The sequence below is a fragment of the Hyaloscypha bicolor genome, assembly GCF_002865645.1.
Source record: "Hyaloscypha bicolor E unplaced genomic scaffold K444scaffold_182, whole genome shotgun sequence".
In the NCBI taxonomy this organism is placed as follows: Eukaryota; Fungi; Ascomycota; class Leotiomycetes; order Helotiales; family Hyaloscyphaceae; genus Hyaloscypha; species Hyaloscypha bicolor.
In genome coordinates, this window is record NW_020194684.1 from 79,378 (window position 1) to 91,220 (window position 11,843).

Sequence of the window (11,843 nt, forward strand, 5' to 3'; positions counted from 1 at the left end):
AGATCTCCGATGAGGCGACAAGCCTCGAACTGAGAGGGAAGGGAGGCTTGCCAGTGATGAATCAAATCAAATCAAATTCAGGGGAGGAACGAGGCGAAGTTGGCGTTGGAGGCAGTGGAAAGGGGGGCTTTAGCGAGCGCTCGCTCTCTCAGTTAAGCCACATTCTTACCCTGAACCCTCGTTGACATTCAGAAACGCATTATATTATGTGTATAAGTTCCACCTGTCTCCATCCTGATATCATATACCCGCAGCAGCAACCATAAACCCCATTCCTACCCTCAAACCCGCCTCCCGACCTCCCGTCCCAACTGCTCTCGTTCCCGAGCCTTTGACTGGCGACGGTGTGGTGACCAACGTACTCGAAGTTTGACTAGCCCTGGCACTCGTAGTAGAGCTCTTCGCCACATTGCCTGTACTTCCCACTACTGCCGTCGCATTTGTCGAAGGCTTCACTATCATCCCCTTACTTATCACCTCTTGGATCCCCGAGAACCAGACATTAGCCATCTTTACGTACCCTGCGTCGTTTGAGTGTCGGCCATCTGCGAGATCGGTTACGAGGGGCCCGGCGAGGCTACGCATATCGACTAGAATTAGCTTCGCGCCGATAGATTGAATTTTGTTTGCTAGTGCGGTGTACTGTTCGTTTACTGTAACACGACATGCATCTTGTGCTGCAGCGGGGTTGACAAGAATCGTTGTTAGGATCACGGTTGCTCCGGGGCTCTGCTGGAAGATGTTGTTGATTAAACTCGTGACATTGGCTCCTGCATCCGGTACCGTTCCACCCTGGTTGCAATTGTTCGTGCCGGCATCGAGGAGGACAAGATTGGGTTTTAGTTGTGGGACCTGTGAAGAGATATGTGTTAGCGGAGTAAACCAAAGTAAACCCATCATATCCTGGTAGTAGGTACATTCTTGGATTCAGACTTACGGCAGTGTTTGCCAGCGCTGAAATTTGTGAGATGACAAAACCAGAGACGGCTTCAACAGCATTATCCGTGAAGTTTCCATTCTTATTCGTCCCAACATAGGTGACGGTATTCCCATTCGCTAAGAGTAGGTCCTCCAGGTCCTTTCGGTAGCTGTCTCCTGTTGTTGATCCAACTCCAAATGTGACCGACGCCCCCAACGGCATTATTCGAAAGGGAACCAGACTGCTGTTACTTGCAGCGACTTCTGAGCCATGAAGAAACGCAAACCATGCCAGCACGGCAAAAATATGGGAAAATGAAGCCATATTAACATACTAAATAAAAAACGAAGTTGTCACAAGAAGAGGAAAGAGAGGTCTGATCGCCAGGTGCCAAGAAGTTCACCAGATTCAAAAGTGGAGCCTGAACGGGTAGGATATTACTTATTGAGCGTGATCGACTGGTGCTCGCTCGCAACCTCTTCTGAGACGGCGAGAGACTAACCTGGTTTCATCTTACAGCAGCAGCCTCGCATGAGTAGCTGAAACGGGGTGACACGTGGCATTTAGACGGGGTTTGCTGTGAATTATCGAGTGTCGGATTCGAGTTCGATGCTCCGGTTGGAAAACTTCCCGCTGGGATCAATGCGGAACAGAACCCACGGGCCGTGAGCAGTCGAGAGGTCCCCGAGAGATTCCATGATATTGTCCGGAACCAGACGGGAGTTCCTCGACAGTGACATGCTGCCTTCGGTCCACAAGAAGCTGCAAGACGAGTATCTCCAGGCTCTCAGCGAAGTATATCCTCAAATACGAAACTGAAGTTGTCTTCGCGCCGAGCGTGGGGCGGGTGGTGGTCAGGTGGATGAGAGCTCGACGTGATTGGAAGATAAGCGAGCCAACTAAAGTGCGGGGTAGCGGGGTAAACTCACCTGACATCTCAGCATCTCAGTCAACCTCCTTTCCTGTCAGCAAAGTACTCCATTGACCCTAAAACCTACAAGAACTCCAATACGATCCGCCCAACGACCCATTGAGGCCACATATCAACATGCCGAAGGTCACCCATGTCACTTACAACCAAGGCCTCCCGTCTAAACACCTCCACCTCGGAAACCTTGTCCACGATTTCCAAAAGCCAGATACCCTCGAACCATACATCGAAAAGTCGTACACCGAGTAGGTATATTGGCAAGAACTATTTGGCTTATGGCTGATCCATATCAGCATTGCGGAAGCTCCCCCAGCATGGGCAGAGTCGAGACCACTCGAGAACTTCGCATTGACCTTGGGAGAGGACGACGAAGCCGACGACTCTGAGGAGGAGGAAGGTCCGCGCTACCGTGTGGCAGCAGCAGCGAAGTCTGTCAAGCTTGATATTAAAGAGTATGTCTCCGACTCCGTTCTTGATCCCCACCTAACATTGATGTCAGTCCCGTCAAATTCTTCAACGAAGTCACCCTCAAGTCTGAAGATGCCAAAAAGTGGCTCGCCTCCCACCTCTCCGCAGCCGAAGACCTGCAGCCAAAACCCAAGCCGCAGATATGGATGTTGACAGGTTTGATCTTGATGACACACGCTACATGGACCCGCCTCTCGAGCAAGCAGAAGTTCACCCCTGGTCTTCCTGCTCCATTCGATCCTACTGGCGTCACCGCCATCCGCCGATCTTCGGTCAGCGAGCATGTGAAGCCTGTGTTTGGGTATGAGGAGAGCGAAGATAATAAACTCGTTCCAGGTGGTGCGGTCATACATGAGACAGGGAAATATCCTGGCACAAGAGGATGGGCTGCACAATGGGAGTTGGTTGATGCGCACGTTCTGCCAGCCGACAAGGGGAAGGGGGGAAATAATGAACTTGCATTGCACGTCCCTGGCCAAGGTGCAAAGATTGCAGCGGTTGATCTAAAGGCAGGGGAATATGCGACGAATGGAGATGAGGGAGTTGTTGATGATGAGGAGTACTGGGAGAAGTTTTTGGATGTTGTTGAGGAATATGAGTAAGTGCTCATACCGTCACAAGCTCTCGCCGAGAATCTTTTGGGCCTTGATAACGGAGGTGTAGCAGTGCGCAGGCTCCCTCGCCATTAAGTGGGTTTTCGCAAGTGAAATGGTAAGAATCGGAAATCGGAGCTCGGCCTTTTGAGAAATGAAATCACCCAAACATATCTATTGCCCTCTAGCCAGCATTTTCATTTTCATTTGATGTTTGCTCACGAAGTGAGGCCGTTGATTTAAAAAAAAATTCGGTCAGTCGCCGAAAAATCAGATTGGAATTTGGTCTTTCTGTGGTCTACTACTTCTCACTTCAGATACGCCTCAACAACACCATAATGTGTCCCCGCTAACCCATGCGTCTTCTCAAGTCTCAATCCAGCCGCAGTCAGTAATCCGGCCCACTGCTCCTCCGTCCTCTCCCTCCCCGTGAAAGACATCATCGTGAGATCCATCCACGCGCCCTCAACATCGACCCCGGTGGTCGGGAGCGCAATCTCCGCAATCAAGAGCCTCGATTTCTCTGTCATTGAGCAAGAGATGTTTTTCAAGATCTCGATGCACTTGGCGTCGTTCCAGTCATGGAGGCAGCGGCGGATGTAGTATATTGAGGCCCCTACCCCAGTCAGCCACAACAAGCACAATTTTGAAATTTTTGATTCGAATTGGACTTACCTTTCACCGGATTCGGCGTAAAGAAATCATGCCCCATCTTCTCAATGCCCGCCCCAAGATCTTCCTTGATATCATCCAGCACTTCTGGCCTGTCCTGCAGAATTACCTTTCCTTTAACGTCACCAATCAAGCCCTTGATCTGCATCGTAGCATGGCCCAATCCCCCGCCTACATCAACGACTAGCATGCTCGCCTCAGTAGTTTCTAATTTAGAAAGTTCAGAGTGGAACGGAAAGATGGAAATGGCGAACGAAGTCGCGAGGCCCTGCGCGTTCATTGCGGCGTTCCAATCAGCGAAATATACTGGGTCTAGCTTTACGTGCTCCCACATCGTGAGACCATTGGTGCGGTGGGTGAATGTGTAGGGGTTGTTGTGTTCATCTTGAGGGGACTTCCAGCCGTTAGATTTGAAGAATTCTGAGAGCTGGTTGAACACGGGCGTGTATTCGCCGAGCCTGGAGATATCAGCGTCATTCGAAGCTCAGCAAGAGGGCCGTACATCAGTTTGAATGCCCCTCGAATTCCAGGATGCAGGTACACCATCGAGTACGGGGTATGGGCATATTCATGTGGTTTGGGCTCCGCAAATAGCTCAGGAATGGCAACTCGCATTAATCGAACTGCAGAAGTTAGATCCGCTGCAAGTCTTTAATGCACGAAATATTGTACCAAGCAGATCCTTCTCGACATCCAACTTCTCAGCCAACACATCAGCAGATAATGATGACCCATCAAGCGGCAGTGCTTCGAAGATCCCCATCTCTACCAGCGCTCGAACTGCACCTGTGTATGCTACCTATTCGCTTGTCAATCTCGAAATTCATACCCACACTCCTCATCTCAACCGGAGAGCAGAGACATACAGCTTCAATCTGCGCAAAAACCATATCAACCGGCCCCCGCGCGCTCCGATTCAGATTTCGAACACTCGCGATTAAATTCGTATGCGTGCTGCTGACCTTCCCGATAGATTCGAGATCCGTGCCACTACCATTCTCGATCGCTGAGGCGTAAAGCCTTAGGTCTTTCTGAGCATCTTCGAGAGATTTGGTGATGGCAGCTATCTGCTGAGCTGCTGCTTCTTTGTCCATGCTTTGTATTTGGGATACCAGGCATGCAACTCGTTATTCACCAAGGAAATAAGTCCCTGAATATGTTGCATCAACTGCAGATCAATCTGATTCGCAGAATCGCAGTCGGAAATCTGCGAGCGGTGACACGACATGAGCCCGAGGAAATGGGTCATTACTTATGACTGGGGTTTGCTTTGCTCCGCATTCAGCCGGGCGATGGGCCGATTGCCGACTTCAACTGCAGCCAACATGAATCGAGGGACTTCGTAGCGAACAGAGAGCGAGAGTGGAGCGCTGATAGGTTCTCGAGCGGTAATTCTTCAGCCCACGGCCGGGACACGTCGATAGCTTCCGCGTGCAGTACTACCCAAGTAGCTTCACACCACTTTTGAGGCGCTGACAGCGGGGCACCGTCCACTTTTGCTCTTCTCGACCCGTCCCTGCATACAATACCGGATGGAACTCGAGGAGCCTTCCCAAGGGGGAATAATTACCCCTTGAAGTTCTCCAGGGGCTTTTGGCGCCATTTGAATAAGTAAAGACTTGGGCATCGAAGATTAACGAACAAACCGTCCGGTGCGGGGTATAGGCAATTTCAATTTGAGGTTTCGGTGGGAAAAGACCACCCGGTCTGGTCCTCTGCATGGGGGAATCGGATGTACGAAAATGGATGGTGGCATTGCTCTTACGAGTCAAGTCTTCAGGGTTCCCATCTAAACCCCCAGGGGGTTGATGCAGGAAACTTGAGGTGGCTTTTGACGCCAAGCTCATGCTGCTACAGGGTTCAATGGGAGAGCACACAAAAGAAAAGCCACTTCCATCCTGCTCTAAAATTTTGAAATGTGCCCTTCCTTCTCTTAATACGGAATCTAGAATAATCCATCGACCTGAGTAGACCGTTGGCGAGAAAGTATAGTTTTCAGATTGCAGCAAAACACTACAATTCTGGTTCCAAATCTTTCCTGTTCTTGAACTCTTCCAGCGTCATCATCGCCTGTTATTAGACCCACACTGCTGATTTGGGATTCAATCCCTTCAGCATGTCGGCGCCGCAAGAAGTAGAACCCACTGCAACAACCGACCTCCTTCCCATACCTCAACCCCCAGCAGCACCAAGCACTCCGGTCAATCCCGTAAGTTCCGCACAGGAATTGTACCTTAACCAGTAACATAATCTTCGTAGCTTGCTGCTCATCCCCCCACGGCATCTAACGACTTACAATATGACGGCACGGAACAGGGTCAGGATAGTGACGAGGTAGACTCTGCATACGCAGGATCAATAATCCAGAGCGAGACATCTACCTTGGACTCGAGTATTTTGCAATACCGAGAGGAAAACGGAAGGACGTATCATGCGTATGGTAAACCTCGCTTCAATATTTCACATGTATAAAAACTGAACATCGCTTTCTAGGTTCCACTGAGCATTGGGTACTTCGTCCGGATAGAAGAGATGTGGACTATTGTTGACTGTGCGGTAGGGACCGAACGACGAGCAAGCTCAAGATCAGCAAGATTTAAGGTGAGGAAATATTCTTGTCGTTTCAGTTATTAATCAAGTCTCACATTTCCCAGTCACCATTTCTGGACCCTAGTTCTGGGAGGAGATCTGTATTCTGCTCCAATCAAAGACCCACAAGTATGAGACCCCAAAAATCGATGTTCATTATTGACAATATCCAGGACGTTCTTGACGTAGGAACAGGAACAGGTATCTGGGCCATGTATGTTTCTTCAATCCAACACTTCATCTGAGAAAGACGTCGCGCATTGCTAAAATCTTCTCGGACAACAGAGACGTTGCGGACATGATACCGGAGGCTGTGGTGAAAGGCATCGATCTTTCCCCAATCCAACCCGCGTGGATTCCACCTAACCTCAAGTTTGAGATTGACGACTACAATAAAGATTGGGTCGACACCAACCGCTACGATCTCATCCACAGCCGTGAGATCCTTGGCACTGTTCCCGACTGGGTAGCATTTTACAAGAAAGCATTTAAGTAAATCCCTCACTCAAGCCTCTTGTGCTCAAAGCTAAACGGCCAGCGCCCTTCGACCAGGCGGATGGATGGATTCCACGGAACCAACAATTTACCTACAAAGCATCCACACACCGCTCGAGAAAGACCATCCATTCGTGATGTGGCCTACGCTATTTAATGAAATCGGGCAGAAGACAGGGATTACATTTGACGTAGCACCCAACATGAAGAAATGGATGGAAGAGGCGGGGTTTGTGAATGTTGAGGAGAAGATCCTGAGGGTCGCGGTAGGGAAGTGGCCGAAAGACCGGAAGCAGAAGGAGTTAGGGGTTTGGAACCAGTTGAGACTTGATACGGGATTGAGAGATTTTACGGAGAGGAGAATGAGGAATGTTTTGAATGTGAGTTGATGGCTTGTCAAATGATGAGTGCGTTTGATGATTAATGATTTTATAGTGGGAGAATGACGAGATCTTGGTGCTTGTTGCTAAGTGTAGGTCTGCGGTCAGCAATTCAAAGGAGGGCCTATACATTGATTTGTAAGTTTTGTTTTTCTGTGTAAGAATGTGGCGTCAGACTAATGGCATCCAGATATCACGTTTACGGACAGAAGCCTGAAGAGAAAAAAGCATGAAACGAGCATGTAGTAAAAAATTAAAAAAATGACATTGGCGATGCAGAATTTCTGCTAAAAATATATTAGGTGAGAAACTTACAGGAAATGAAACTCGAACAGGTATGACACAAAACCTGTAAGTTGCCTCGCAGTGAGCCTTGGTCTTTTGAAAGGAGGGTTATTTCGTCGGAGGGGGTTTCGCATTTCAATCGCCAAGCACAGTGAATAAGTAAATTTCGATGTCTGCTTCAGCAAGTGCCGTGAACCAGCAGCCCAAAATCTCTATTACTCACTTTAGTTTATATTCCCAACTACTTAAGAAGACCTTCCGCACATGTTGTCCGTTCTTCGGCCGTGTGTCTCCTCATTAATTTTCTTGGAACTATGAATTATGCTAGTAGGAACCTGACAAGTGAAGGAGTCGAGGGGATACGCCAAGAAAGAGCCCCTTAGTTAGTACGCTATGGGATCACTTTGATTGCTTCTGGTCAGCGGGCATAGACGTAAATACCACCGTCAGAAGATTTGATTCACAAAGCTTATGCTTACCGCTCTTGAACTGGTTCCTCACCCTTCGCTGCCTCGGCTCATCGCGCCGCTGTGGTAATAAGATTCCGAAGGTCACCGCCCAGCCTGTGTACGAGACAAGCAGGACAGTGCTTTCTTACACTTTACAGGACTCTTCTCTCGTTCCCGAAGACACCGCCATATATGGAAAAGATACGCGAGATCTAATTTCAATATTCATAGCTCATGCATTGACCTTGGTTAGCGTACTGTCATTCTAACGCCAACCAATTGGGGTTGTTGACAAGATGTTCCGGTATCAAATAAGGCGTTTGCATGGTTCGGCGTAGACTTCGCCGTTTGGGTGCTGCCGTAGTGACACATAATGATCAGCCTAGTGATCTTTGCTGTCGCAGACAGGCGGTTAAGAAGTACGTCACACAATCGCCGCTTGGCCAGTTTCCATTTCTCTCTCCTGCTTAATCTGCGCTGGCTAGACTAGGTTCTTGGACCAACCTGCTGACATTCAGCTTCGATATCCTTATTACTGACTATGTAGTGGTACATGTACGGTACTTCAAAAATCACTGATCGGCCCTTGCACAACAAGTCTCGCGACCGAGATGCACCGAGTGAAGGCTCCTTGCGTCTCACATCAACCCGCGCATTAGTGTCCCTACAAAGAGTTAACTGGAGTATTAAAATTGCCCCCTCACCCCACGCTTCAATCCCTCAGTGGAATATAATAATGCCGCGGTCTCTGTCTTATTTTCTTGACTCTGTGACTCCACGCTCACCACTTTTTTGATACGTATGCATCGTGCACCATTCGAAATCAACCTTCTTTGTTCATCAAAATGCTAGACTCTAGCGCGTTCGAGACCTTTGCAGCGTCTCTGTTTATTCAAGTCGCCGTTTCACTTCTTTTCCTTGGATTTGTTGTAAAACGGTATTTCAGTTTACCTCCTACGCCCAAGTTTCCGAAAGCAGAGTTGGATGAAAATGACTGACGTAACTCGTTAATGAAAGCAAAATCAGAAGTGCGTTACCACACGAGGAAATCTTACCCCCTTATAAATCATGTCTATTCAATATCTTTGCATAATGCTAAAATGTTTGCAGTTTCAAAATGAGCCGTTCATGTTCGGGAGCCGATGGGAGCTTGCCATTTCCCCCAACTATCTGTTCAACGAATTTAAGGACCTACCTGATGCTTAACTGCCCTTTCGCCAGCAAGTTTACGAAACACTGAATAAAAAATACACGAGGCTTTGAAAGAACATCACTCCTCTCGCCGAGTCTGTCAAGGATGAGTGGACTATGAGCTTCAATATCACGCTCACTATATTGCAAGATTAAACACGACAGGCCGTCGAGGAAGGAATAGGGAACTGCCCTGACTGGAATCCCGTGAAAATATTCTAAAGCTGTTGCGGAACGTCGCTCTGGCACGCGGCCATACCTTTTGTTGGCTGCCCCCTGAGTCGTTCAAGTTGACTATCAACTACACTGTGGACTGCTCAAAGACGTCGGCAAGATCAAGCCCTGCTTGAGGTGCAGTAAGCGATAAGACTGTGAAGTGAAGGGGTGTCAAGAACACTTGTGCTCTTCTGCTCGTCTTCTGATGCTCTCAAAACTTTTTTAGCTTATAAATGGAACACCGTTTTGAGACCACGTCTAAAAATAGTCGCTTGCTCAGTATTCCGTCACTCGCGGAGCAGCGCTTAAAGATCTATCTTTGACGTTTTCTGCAAGCAAAGAAAAAGAGACGGCAAGCGCTACGAGATAAAGATTCTCTGCAAGCAAAGGAGGAGATACGCCGAAGTCTTCTCCGTATTGGGTATTGCGCAACGCCTGTGATTGGGGTCGGCAGCCCTGCGGCCCGACCCCAACTCCATAAAAATAGGACCTGTGGCGTGTCTCATTTTCTCGGCGTGGCGTTCAGCTCAACCTCTAGTGTACCAATTGTATCGCAAAATAAGTGCAAAGCTTCCCTATTAGACACACTAACCGCTCGCACCCTTGATTTCTTCGGCCAATACCCACGACGTGTCAGGGGCCATGCTTAAACGCATCGCCGCATGCTTCCACTAAAGGATTTAAGATCCTGGACTCTCAGAAAGCCACATTTGTTTGAGCGCCAGGTGCTGTTGAACGGGCAGCAAAGACCTCGCATGTGTTAAAAGGATGAGCTCCAGCAACAGCGGGAAAATCTTTGGCATTCGTGGTTTGTGACTGAACATATAGCCCATTCTGTGGACCGATGTGGGAGTCCATCGCAAATGTTTTGAACTGTTGGTGCCCATAGGGGCTACGATATCTCTGCTTCTTTCTCTTTCATTTTGGCTGATAAGTAGCAGCTCGTGGCGTGATGGGTGGCGCATTTCGAATCAACCACGGCTTGGTCCTCATTTTTCTGACGCTGAGCCTCCTGGTGTTGACTTGCCTGCAAGCCAGCGGAAGTATCTTGACGACGAACCTCACACTAGTCAACCAGTCCCGCGGGTACTCCATCTTTTTCCTCCGCACTTTCTCCGAATTAGCGGGCGTCTCATTGTCAGCCACGATCTCAACAACGCTGGAACGCATCAGATGGGCTATGATTTGCCGACAGGGTATAGCTAGCTCGAGATTTGTCGACTTCCTTGCTTTGCAGCACAGTACCACGCTGCTGGGTCTTCTATCTCTTGCCGCTGGGGCGGGGGTACCATCAATAAAGACACGCCTTTGGAGCGCCATAAGGTTACTACTCATGATTCTAGTCCCGGGGATCGGTATCTTAATTATGAGTATACTTTCTTCTCTCTCGTTCTCACCAAAATACTAAATATATAACAGGTCAGGTCGAAATTGGATTGGCCTTCTCCCCTGTATCATCGACGACCCGGTACTTTGGCTATGACAATTACCCAATGAACGCCTCTTCGGCCTTCGAATATATAGGCTTTACGGACCTTATTCTCTCAGGGAAGTCTGCCGGATTTCTTAGAGACCCGACTCGCTCCGTGGACTTGACTCCTGACAACGAGCGGGGTAAAGTCTGCGGCCTTAACGTCAATGCACAGGATTCGTCGGGTTGTAATCGTGCCTTCTTTGTAGCTGGGGATAATATGCTCGTCATGCCTGAGCTTGTTCGAGATGCAAGCTTTCCAGATGCAGACGTTATTCTCGCCAGCGACCATCGAGGATTCCTTCTTAATTTCAACGCGGGGAATTCGTCAATAGTTTTCAATTCAACCCGAGACTGCCGAACGTACTCTTCGCGATACTTGGGATTTCAAGCTGGAGCAATTCGCCTATGTGTGGGAAACTCTAGTCCTCACGAACTTGAAGCTCGTAAGTAACCGTGAATTTCTGTTCTTTAATCAGGGAATACTGAACTATCCAAGGTCTTGTTACATGCCCAGGCTCTATAGCTTCTACGTTGACGTGTCTTAACGACACTTCTTGGTACAATAATATAGACTGGACGGTTAAGATGTCGGTCATGTTCCAAAATTCACAAGTGGCCTACAGTAGAAGCAACGGAACTATCCTATGGCATTCCTTTACTAACACTTCACCTGTCCCTGTCGAAGTACTTTCTACGGATATTCTAAAAGCTTACGATGCTTTACTTCTTGACACTAGTACCCTGTTATTCAATGGCTCAAGCTCTGGCCATGTCCCTCTTTTCTCGTCCAGCTCATTCCCAACTCTCCTCTGGCTAGCCGAGCCGGAGTTCAGTGACCAAAATGCCATTAACCCCGCGACAAGTAATGCGATATACTCAACCCTGCAGTCACTACTTGCAGCACCAATGTACTACTGCCAAAGCGGGGTTGTAAGACGCCTGATTCCTGCCATCCTGGACGCGAAAACCATAAACGTCCCCGAACTTACCTACCTGTTCGGTTTGCTCAGCGCACCTCCTGAACGCAATAGTCCGGCATCTTTCGCCCACCATCGGTACGAAGTTAAAGTCAGCTTCGGAACACTCATTGCCTACATAGTCTTGAGCGGTACTGCCTTGTTCGCTTGCAGCATTGCTCACGCCGTCATAAACTTATCAAACTACGTCGGACATGGTCGTCG

The 11,843-nt window shown here is 48.7% G+C and overlaps 4 protein-coding genes across 4 annotated transcripts; 2 read left to right on the forward strand and 2 right to left on the reverse strand.

Moving 5' to 3' along the window:
* Window positions 1–194: 194 nt before the first annotated feature.
* K444DRAFT_573310 (carbohydrate esterase family 3 protein) lies at window positions 195–1,714 on the reverse strand. The gene is made up of 2 exons (XM_024877398.1): window positions 938–1,714; window positions 195–852 (listed from the first exon to the last, which is right to left on the reverse strand). The coding sequence occupies exons 1-2, from the start codon at window positions 1,241–1,243 to the stop codon at window positions 241–243; spliced, it is 918 nt and encodes a 305-aa protein (XP_024727835.1). The 5' UTR covers window positions 1,244–1,714; the 3' UTR covers window positions 195–240.
* A 180-nt stretch (window positions 1,715–1,894) lies between these two features.
* K444DRAFT_620122 (uncharacterized protein) lies at window positions 1,895–3,049 on the forward strand. Its single transcript, XM_024881642.1, has 3 exons — window positions 1,895–2,095; window positions 2,144–2,302; window positions 2,350–3,049. Exons 1-3 carry the CDS (start codon window positions 1,968–1,970, stop codon window positions 2,918–2,920), a joined length of 858 nt encoding a protein of 285 aa, XP_024727836.1. The 5' UTR covers window positions 1,895–1,967; the 3' UTR covers window positions 2,921–3,049.
* Window positions 3,050–3,146: 97 nt separating this feature from the next.
* On the reverse strand, window positions 3,147–4,792 carry K444DRAFT_601099 (o-methyltransferas-like protein). The gene is made up of 5 exons (XM_024878655.1): window positions 4,450–4,792; window positions 4,256–4,382; window positions 4,086–4,206; window positions 3,587–4,041; window positions 3,147–3,527 (listed from the first exon to the last, which is right to left on the reverse strand). The coding sequence occupies exons 1-5, from the start codon at window positions 4,675–4,677 to the stop codon at window positions 3,220–3,222; spliced, it is 1,239 nt and encodes a 412-aa protein (XP_024727837.1). The 5' UTR covers window positions 4,678–4,792; the 3' UTR covers window positions 3,147–3,219.
* A 731-nt stretch (window positions 4,793–5,523) lies between these two features.
* Window positions 5,524–7,286, forward strand: K444DRAFT_601103 (S-adenosyl-L-methionine-dependent methyltransferase). The gene is made up of 10 exons (XM_024878656.1): window positions 5,524–5,792; window positions 5,843–6,023; window positions 6,077–6,093; window positions 6,144–6,184; window positions 6,238–6,301; window positions 6,346–6,386; window positions 6,458–6,664; window positions 6,711–7,047; window positions 7,103–7,185; window positions 7,238–7,286. The coding sequence occupies exons 1-10, from the start codon at window positions 5,700–5,702 to the stop codon at window positions 7,278–7,280; spliced, it is 1,107 nt and encodes a 368-aa protein (XP_024727838.1). The 5' UTR covers window positions 5,524–5,699; the 3' UTR covers window positions 7,281–7,286.
* Window positions 7,287–11,843: the final 4,557 nt, after the last annotated feature.